The sequence below is a fragment of the Abrus precatorius genome, unplaced genomic scaffold (genome assembly GCF_003935025.1).
Source record: "Abrus precatorius isolate BTA unplaced genomic scaffold, Abrus_2018 Scaffold6, whole genome shotgun sequence".
NCBI classification, from domain to species: domain Eukaryota; kingdom Viridiplantae; phylum Streptophyta; class Magnoliopsida; order Fabales; family Fabaceae; genus Abrus; species Abrus precatorius.
The window spans coordinates 20,393,179-20,403,939 of record NW_020874406.1 but is presented as its reverse complement, the minus strand read 5'-3'; the positions used below and the strand labels follow the sequence as shown (position 1 = coordinate 20,403,939).

At 26.4% G+C, this 10,761-nt stretch overlaps 2 protein-coding genes across 2 annotated transcripts; both read left to right on the top strand.

Annotated features, from left to right (window-relative positions):
• Positions 1-243: 243 nt before the first annotated feature.
• LOC113869828 (MLP-like protein 43) lies at positions 244-1,087 on the top strand. Its single transcript, XM_027506321.1, has 2 exons — positions 244-445; positions 813-1,087. Exons 1-2 carry the CDS (start codon positions 259-261, stop codon positions 1,085-1,087), a joined length of 462 nt encoding a protein of 153 aa, XP_027362122.1. The 5' UTR covers positions 244-258.
• A 6,065-nt stretch (positions 1,088-7,152) lies between these two features.
• On the top strand, positions 7,153-7,715 carry LOC113869843 (MLP-like protein 43). Its single transcript, XM_027506338.1, has 2 exons — positions 7,153-7,336; positions 7,444-7,715. The coding sequence occupies exons 1-2, from the start codon at positions 7,153-7,155 to the stop codon at positions 7,713-7,715; spliced, it is 456 nt and encodes a 151-aa protein (XP_027362139.1).
• The last annotated feature ends 3,046 nt before the right edge of the window (positions 7,716-10,761 follow it).

Genomic DNA, 10,761 nt, shown 5'->3' with positions numbered 1-10,761 from the left:
TCAAACTTTGGAGGTGTCTAGTGATGTCAAATTAGTAGATTAGATTTTGAATATTTCAATCAATAACTTGTTTTATTTTTTCATTTTTTTAGTGAATAATGCACATAATCTGAAACCCACTAGTGGTGTTGAACCAATAATATATTCTTTTTAGTGAATCCACAGTCTCTTATTTAAGGAAATGCCTTCCTTCCTTTGAAGGCATCTGGGTTCTTCTTTCATCTCTGTGCATTTTTAGTTTAGAGAGTAGATCGAGAGATGGCTCTAAGCGGGAAAGTGGAGACTCAAATAGAGATTCAAGCACCCGCAGCTAAGTTCTACCACATCTTTAGAAAGCAAATTCATCATATTCCTAATATCTCTACTGAACATGTACATGGAGCCAAAGTGCATCAGGGTGACTGGGAAAATGTTGGTTCTGTCAAACACTGGGACTACACCATAGGTAAATATTTAATATCATAATGTTGATAATTATATTGATCTTGAAAGTTATTCTTATAAATTATGCAAAAATGAGACAAATTAATATATCTAACATTTCTTATATTAAAAATACTAATATATTGACTCACTTTTTAACATACTGTTTTGACCAATATTTTTAAAAGTTAAAGTGAATGTTTTGTAAATTGATCATTCTTTAATAATTGATTAATTATAAAAATGTGTTAAAAAATATATTAGAAAACTAAAAGTGTATTTCTAACCTTCGCTTTCTCATCGTATTACATGTCTTAACTACATCTCATGTAATTAAGTTGATGTTATAAATTTAATTTATGTGACAAAATACTTGTGAAACCGAGCAGAAGGAAAGAAAACAAGTGCCAAGGAGAAAATTGAAGCCATAGATGACCATAACAAGACAATAACATACAGCCTCTTTGATGGGGAAGTGAGTGAGAGTTATAAGAGTTTCAAGGTCACTTTACAAACAATTGATAAGGAAATTGGTGGGCTTGTGAAATGGACCATCGCATATGAAAAGCTGAGGGAGAACATTACAGCTTCATCTCCTGATTCCTACTTGGACTTTGCTATTAAGGTCACAAAAGATATTGATGCTCATCTTGTCAAGGCGTAGCACAAGATTGACAAAAGAAGAAGATGGTGATGAAGTGGGTTTGACTTTTGTTTTAGTGCTTATCTAAAGCATCGATCATGTGGTAAACTTGTGTTGTGTTGAATCTGTAATAATATAATGGTGTATATATGTTTTCTCAGTCTTCCATGCCTGTGTTAGTATCGCAGTACGTAGTGATTGTACTATTATGCATGCCTCAACCGAATCCTTCTGTAGTTCATTTGTCGTAGCTTTCAGTTTTGATGTGTTCGTAAAATGTTTGTTTTGAACTAATAAATAAAGATATTATAATGGTACTGGTCTATAATAAAGGAAACTTTCATTTTATTTCTTTAAAAGTTACAAGTATCATTACACTAACTTTTTAATAACTTAAGTCATCAAATTAATCAATCTTAAAGATTTAAATAATCACTATATTAATCTTTTAAAAATCATCACTATTGAATCAATCTTTATAAGAGATTTCAGTGGTGACAAATATTAAAAATCAGTTTGATGGTAATTAAATCTTTTAAAAATATTTTGATAATATTTTTTATTCTTAATAAATTATTAACAAATCTTTCAATGCCTCTTTATGCCAAATATAAAAAAATTATTATAGTAATAATAAATGAAATATTTAAAAAATTAATGTAATTGCCTAGATTTTTTTAAGACTAATATAATAACACTTATAACTTTGAAGCAACTCCAAAAGTCTCTCCCAAATAATATTCCTCGCATGTGATAGCATACAACAACAGCAAAAGGGAGTTATAAATATAAAAGAGGAAAACATATTTTTAAGAATTTAATTATTCAAATGTATTTACGGGTATAAGTTTTTTTTACTATTATTTAATTATGAATTATATATCATTAAAAATTATTGTTTTTTAATAACTATCCAAAAATTATATTTATGATGTTTTTAAATCAATTGATAATATTAAATTTTTTACGTCAAGAATATATTAAAATTAAACTCTATTTTTAATTCTTGGAACATGCCCATGATATCAATTATAGCTTTCTTTGCTAGAAGTTTATTTTATCGAATTCACAATCAAATTAATTTTAATGGGTAAACTATCCAAAGTAATTTACCCCTAATTAACTTGGTGCTTTATGTTGTTGAGGAAGTGTCAAGCTATACATCGAGACATTTTTGGTGAATTTGCAACCCCAAAGTGGGTATCTCAATCGTAAATGTATTGAGTACATATTGAGATGTCGAATGCACTTATTATGGAGACGATCCTTTCATTTCCTAAGGGGATATTTTTATATCCTGTCACCTATATATCATGCATGTGTATATATAGACGATTAATTCTATATATAAAGGGTAAAGATACCATATTTATAAGACTCTACTTGATTGTAGCTTCAATAAAAAGCTTTTGCCCATTTAGTGTGATTAAATATTTTTAGCATTATATCTTATTAAAAGTCTAACGAATTGATCATATGATGGATTTGGTTTTCAGCTGGTCGACCCATTCTATATGTTTTCTATGAAATTTCCTGCATGTAGAACTGTTCAGAAGAATTTTTTGTGGAAATTAAAGTTTGCATGAACATAAGCTAGTATAAAACAAATTGCGAGAAACTTCATAGGTAATTTTTGCAAATTTTTCTACAACTTCATTTACTAGAGATTTATTTGAGAATTATGAATACTTACAAATATTTTCAAAATATGGCAACAAAAATGTATTTTTCATTTAGTTCTGAAAACCTACACAGAACCTTTCTTGTGATTTTACTTGTAAAATTTTGTTGCAAATTCAATTGCAAATAAATCACCTCATGGTTTATTTGTAGCCATTCTTACAAATTACCTGCAAATTTATCCGTAAGATAGTTGCCTATAACATTGTCCTCATAAAATTTTGTAGAAATTTTAAAATTAAAATCATTTTTTATAAAAGAAGAAGAAGAAAAACAATAGCTATAAAAGTTGTGTGCTTTTACTATGAAAGAAATTGCAGAAAAATTTATTACAAATTTTAAAATAAATAATTTTGTTATAAATAAAAAGTAGAATGTGACTGAATCGTAACATATATAATCATTGTCTTAAAAGCAAGTTTCAACAAATCAAAGATAAATATTAACATGAAATTTCAAATTTTAATCTTTTGTTGGAGCTTATCGCTGGAGTTTCTATTAAGGTGCAACAAGAAGATAAATGGGTATAGAAGACAGACTCTTCAGGTTATTATTCAATGTAATCTGAGTATTCATAACTATTTAAATTTTTTAGTGGTCATAATAGTGTAAATCAATGTACGATAGACGCCTTGCAAAAAATATGGAAAGGGAAGATTCCTCTTAAATGTCTAATATTTTCTTGACAATTGTTGTTAAATGTACTTCCTTGTAAAAGTTTGTTGATTGATCGTAGTGTTCAAATTGATGAAATAACTTGTTACTTCTATTATGATTTGGAAGAACTTCCAACTTATTTATTTTTAACGTGCTCAATTTCATCTCAAATCTGATATTTTAGGGTGCGTTAGCTTGGATTCTTACTGGTTTTGCCTTCAAATTTATTGACTGACTTGCTTTTTTGGGTTTGCGTTGGTTGCAGTAAAAGAGAAGGGATATGTTTATTAATTATTTGGGTAAGTACAGTGTGATCTTTATGCTTACATAGAAATAAAATAGTATTTTTCAACGATGTTTTAGATGAGAAGGAAGTCACAAATTCTATTATTACGAGGTTCTAGAAATGACTATCACTTGTTAATAAAGGAAAAACTATTCTGTTAACATATTAATATTTGAACCCACGAAATTGTTTCTATCTTAATTTTACATAAGTATTCTAATTTTTATTTTTTTGAATAAGTATTAATTTTTTTTCTCTGTATATACGGGTTTTGAGTTTTTCTTGAACTCTCTAATAATGTATATTTTGTTTAACAAAAAACAATGATAAATATTAATTATGTAGTTTGTTTCTTAATATTAACACAACAAATCTCTAAAATTCACGCACCCAAGATCTAGAGATGCAAAATTCATAAACATTTATCAAAGAATATATATAATATAGAAAAAAAAAAAAGATAAAACTATTTGATATACAATTTATATCTTTTGCTTAAATTTTTATAAAAAGCACTAACTATCGATTTATAATTCTCAGAAATGAAAAATAATTGACAATAATCTACTATAACGGTTATATATAATAAAATATCACTGAATTTATTATTAGAAAAAATGATCTCAATCGATATTTTTACAGAGTTACATCTGTAGAAAATTTATATGAAATTAAGAAACTTGAAGTAGTAAATGTTAATAAGTTTCGTGATCTAGATACGCATAATATTAAATTATGTAAAAAATATCAAACATTACTCTTCCAAGACCAATATTCACATGATTCTTGCATCGATCTTTTTAAATTTTATTTATGTCCCACGACAGTGATCGGTGATGATACAAGAAGAAAATTCAACAGGAAAATAACACGTGATAAGAATGAAATTATACTAAGGTAAGTTGTATTAATTTTTATATTATTTAATAATTATTTATTGAATAATTCTATTCAGAATATAATTTTTAAATTAACAATTTTTATTATATAAATTATGTTTATAAAATTTTAGATTAAATAAAATCATTTGATATCTCATTTATGTGCATAAAAATTAATATTATTTATATTTTTAAATATATAAGAATAAGACATTTTCATTATATTGATATAATTATTAATATTTTATCAGAAACAATTTTGATACAGTCTTTGGGTTTGGGTAAAGAGATAGGAGAGTTTACGAGAATAAAGGAAGTTTCAGTAGAAGATGTGTTTGTGGGTGTATTCATGGTGTTAAAAATAATCAAAATAATATATAATTATAATTTAATAGTTACATAAACAATTTATGTAAGAAATTAAATTATATCGATTATAATTTACACTAATTCTTATATCATTAATAATTTTAAACATAATATAATTTTATTGATTCACAAATTGAATTAAAATAAACTATTATAAAAATATAATTAAAAATATTAAGTTTTATAAAACGATTTTTATAATAAAAAATTAAATTAAATCCAATATTTAATTTTTGGAATAAGTTATTTAATAAAAAATATTGAATAATATAAAAATTAGCATAATCTAAATTGATATAATTTAAAAATAATATATTTTGTGTGTAGGGGAACACTCAACCTATTAATCGAGTGATCAAATCATACCTTAACAACATGTTTGTCGGTTGACACGAGATTTCCGGTTTTAGCGATTCTGAAGGATTTACCTAGAATATCGACAACGCACTAACAAAAACAAGTGCATAACATTGAAATTTTAAAATATAATATTTTTTGCTTAAAAATAAAGTAAATTAAACGCATATTAAATCAAATATTATAATAAAAATAATTTTTTATTCAATTTAATCTAAATTTAACTTAAGTCATGTAGCTGAGTGAATCAAATTTTTTTTTACATTTATAAGAACTTAAATTTAAAACTTTATTTAAGTGATATTGAATTATATGTCACTTAAACTAATTTCTATTAATAAAAATAAAATTTTTTAAAAAATATTATTAATAAATTTTAATTATTTTTATTTTTATTTTTTATAAAATTTTTGAAGGGAGGAGTTAGTATTCTATTTTTTTTTTTAAAGAAAGTTGAGAATTTATATTTACTTCAACTCAAAGATATTAACAAGAGTTCGAACCTGCAATTTGGTAGATATAAAATTTATCTTATTCAATTTAATTATTAATTTTTTAAAGTTAAATGAGCTTGTTAATTTGTGGTGATTAAAATATTTTGAGAAAGTAGATACAATAATAATAATAATTAAAAATAAAATTAGGTATAAAATGTTTGAAAAATAGGGGTTTTAAAAAAAAATGAAGTTGCTTGTTGATTTAGTTTACGCTTCTGCATATTTGTGGTGTCTATTTTAAGGTGGGAAGTGATATAGGAATCCAGTGATCTCGCGTGTAAGGTGTACCCTTTTTATTTGTTGAATGGAACCTACAGTGTTCTGCAGCTTCAGTTATCCAGGTCTCTGATCTGATGCTTCGATATGAAAAGAAAATAAGTAAAAAGATGATAGAAAGATGAGAAAATAGGTATAATTTTTAATTATTTCAATTATGCGAAAAATGATGAGTTTTATCTTCATTTGTTTGGATTAATAAAATCTGAGAAGAAAAAATAATTATTATATTTAATTAGTATTTTATTTATTATAAAAAATTATCATTTATTAATAATTTAAAGTTAAATTAGTTTTTGTTAGTAAATATTTTTAAATAAATATTAAATTATTAATATACATATTATGAATTTATACTAACAAAATGATATATATTATACAAAAAATAAAATATTAATATACAGTAATAATATATTTTTTTAAAATAAAAATTATCCTAGCACTTATGAATTTTTATTTATTAATAGATGGCAATTTTTTTAGCGGTTCTTTATATATAATGACGGCAGTGTTTAGCACTTAATTAAAATTGGGCAAAATAGTTTTTTTTAACAGTTATTTTAATGATTTTTAGATATTTTATAAAATATTAAATAATAAGATTCTTTAATGATTTATTTTTTGAAATTAAAAAATGTAAAATAGTTCATTAAAACTTACGTGATTTTATTTGATAATTTTAAATATAAATTACTTCAAAATTTTCAAAAAAAAAAAAATTATCTACATTTCAATTTTTTTGCCCAAAATTTAATGATTAGTGTTAATGAGTACTTACATCAAACTAGGGATTACCAGATGCATGGAATAAGTCAACTAGTTTTGTCTAATTGTTTATTAGCCAAATATATTGACGAATTAATTTTCCTATGCATGTCATTTTCGTGCAAATCACATTTAGTTCATATTTTATTACACCCAAAAGTTATGAATTAGATTATTATGATTTAATAATTTAGTTGATAATAATAGTGGGCAAACAATTTGCTTATTTAAGGTCCAATAGGGTTGAATATCCTTCCCATCCTCATCCTTGTTTTGTTTCTTTCTCTACTTTGTGTTGTTTGTTTGTTTTCACAAGACATGGCTCTCACTGGTAAATTAAGTGCTGAAATTGGAATCCAAACTCCTCCAGCTAAATTCTTCAACTTCATCGCAAAACAACTTAACCATATTCAAAACATTACTGAGAAAGTGCACCAAACCAAGTTGCATCAAGGTGATTGGCATGCCATTGGTTCAGTTAAGCAATGGACTTATGTCATAGGTAATTTAACAAAGCTAGCTATATAGCTTCAAATAAAACTAATATATATGTGTAACTAGAATTGGTCTATTATTTTGCTTTGATTCTTATTATTTGTGGAATAACAGATGGAAAGGTAACAACATGTAAAGAGAGCATTGAAGCCATTGATGAAAGAAACAAGTCAATTACATACAACCTCTATGATGGAGATGTCAGTCATCAGTATAAAATATTGAAGCTCATCTTTCAAGTGATTGAAAAGAATGATGGTGGTGCTTTTGCAAAGGGTACTTTTGAATATGAAAAGATCAATGAGCATGTTGAACCTCCATATGGCTACATGGAGTACATAACCAAGGTCTTTCAAGATATTGATGCACATCTTCTCAAGGCATAGCATGCACCAAAAGTTGAGAAGAAAATAATAAATAAAAAATAAATAAAGGGTTTGGCTTGAGCTTAAGTGCTCGTCTCTAAATAATCAATGTATGAAGAATATGGTTTTACCCTTACTGGTTGAACCTGGAGACGCCTATCGATGTAATTAGTGTGTTACATAATATGTGTGGAAATGTTCAACTTAATGTTTTAATATTGTTTTTTTATTAATAAGTTTAATTCACCAAATCTTCATGATAGGTTTGACTGCAGTGCTCCAAAAATTCTAATCACTAGGAATTAAATTTTATTAGTTAGTTGCTATAGTACTTAAAAATTAAAAAGAAAATTATATACTCTCATTAAATTGATAGTTATAATTTTTTTAATACTGCAGAGATTAAATAATATATACATCTTTTTCTAATAAACTACTAATTTTACTACTTATTAATAAAAAATTAATAATAATTATTATTCTACGTGTAAAATAATATAAAATATTCTCTTGATTTACAAAACACAATAAAAATTATAATTTTATTATTATTAAAACGTCTCAACTTAGTTAGGAATGATTAGAAAACATTTTGTGAGATTTGAATACTATTTTACCTTGATTTAGCATTTAAAGTTCAATTAAACTCAATTCATTTTTTATATTATAGTATTATATAGTCTATTCAATCTTAATATTTAGTCGTTTAGAGGTATTCAATTTTTTAAATTCTACGCTTAAGACAATGATTTATAATTAAGCGTAAAGGCGTGTAAATAATATTTATTTATTTATTTTTTAATAAGGAGGAGTGTTAAGCTTATCAACTTTTCAATAGAGGGACATGGCTCTAAGCGGGAAAGTGGAGACTAAGTAGAGATTCAAGCACCTGCAGCTAAGTTATTCTACCACATCTGTAAAGAGCAACATCATCATATTCCTACTATCTCTACTGAACATATACATGGAGCCAAAGTGCATCAGGTAACTGGGCATATGTTGGTTCTGTCAAACACTGGGACTACACCATAGGTAAATATTTATCATAATGTTGATAATTATATTGCTTAAACCAGTTAAAATTTATTCTAATAAATTTTTCAAAAGTGGGACAAATTATTATTCTCAACATTAAACTACATGTTAATGTGAAAAGACAGATACAACAAACTTGAATAAATCTTAATTAAGCAATTTTTAACAAAAATAAAGCTGCATTGGTACTATCCACTTAATTCACATAAATTAAAGAGTCAACATAACTGAACAAACTATTTCTATTGCTCAAACTAAAATCCAATATCCAAAGTCATGGCTTAACTATGTAACTGGCCAAAACTAAGAACTAGCTTAGTAGCTTACTAACTAAACTTGTTGCTTAAACTTATCTGAAAAAATAAAGAACTTCTTGTTCTCACTAAATTTTACTGTTCAGACCTTAAATATGTACAATATTGCATGGGATGGATATATAAATTGTTATTCATTAACTACTTATCATGAAGGGAATCATGTTCAATACATCAACCAATTTATAAAATTTGAACATATCTTCTGTATATTCAATAGCAGCAAGTTCATTGTCAACATCACCAGTATAAATGTCAACAATATGCTGCTCAGGCTTGTTAGTTATACCACATGCTGCCTGCAACAAAATATCATTAGAACATTTTGTAAATATTATCTCACATGGTTTAGACTTTTGCCATGCATTTTTTTTTTTTACTTTTTTCTATTTAATTTTTATCGAAACCTACCTTGCTTCTGCCTGTAAGCACATAAGTAAGAGTGTGACTTCATCAGGCTTTCGCTTTGGTTTCACATTGACTTTCTTCTGCCACTGTTTGGGAGGTGGTGCCTTTTTAGCCACTCCATCAATAACAGCAGGAGACCCAGCTACGTTAGCACAAGCCTTATGTCATTTTGGTAATACAAACAATATCTTAACATTGAAATACAGTTATAAAAATAAAAATGAACATACATTCTTAAGAGCAATACTCTTTATGTGTACAAGAGTTACACACAGAAGAATATTGTTATTCAAACTGATATACGTATTAATGGTTGATCAACAATTGAAAATACATCAAGTAAAATGTAGTTAGTTCTTATTGAAGAATTATTTAAAAATATCACCTCCTGAAGAAGATTTGCACGATAAATCATCGAAGATGAACGGATTGTTATGTTATTTTAATAATACAAATAATTATTTTAACATTGAAAAATAGTTATAAAGATAAAAATGAACATACATTCTAAGATTAATTAATTAGAAGTGTTATTTTTACAGATCACTTAAATATTAGGAGGATTCTGCTGCGATATTTACGTTTATTATGTCCTCAAAAAGTATTTATTATACAATTAAAAATGTGCATACATTCTAGAATTAATCCAATCTACAGTTCATTATTATATACAATGAAGAGTTGCAAGTAAGTAAATGAAAACACATGATAAAGTACTCGAGTAGCATCTACAAAAAATGAGTCACTAATTTGGATATAAAAAAAAGTGACGTGTAACTTTAGAGGATGACAATTGGAGATTAAGACAACATTGTGATTTTTTTTTTCTTTTCCATTGTTCTAATTTTTGCCAAATTGTTTACAAGTGCACATCCTACTGAATGAAGCTTCACCAGGTCGAGCCAAAAACGAAATGTCATTACGAAAGAAGAGTGACAATGTGCTCTTCAGTGTCACCTGTTGGATCATCAAATCATTCATTCCAAATCCTACTCCATGAACGCTTCTTCTTGCTGCATTGGATCCTTATCATTGCGTCCCACCCAATAATCTTCACGTCAATATCCAAGTTAATTAAGGCGTTATCCGAGGAGGATTACAAGAAGAAGAAGGGTTCTCATTGGTTTTCTCGAAGCTTCTGTGATGAAAGTCATAGCAGCATGGTGGTGGATGTGGATTTGATCGGGATAATTTCCTCACTCGTCACTTGAGCGAATATCTAAGCAATTTTTACGATAATTCAGTTGTAACCATAACTGGAAATGATCCAGATCTTTTGTACTATCTCATGTCCATTCTATTTTATAAAC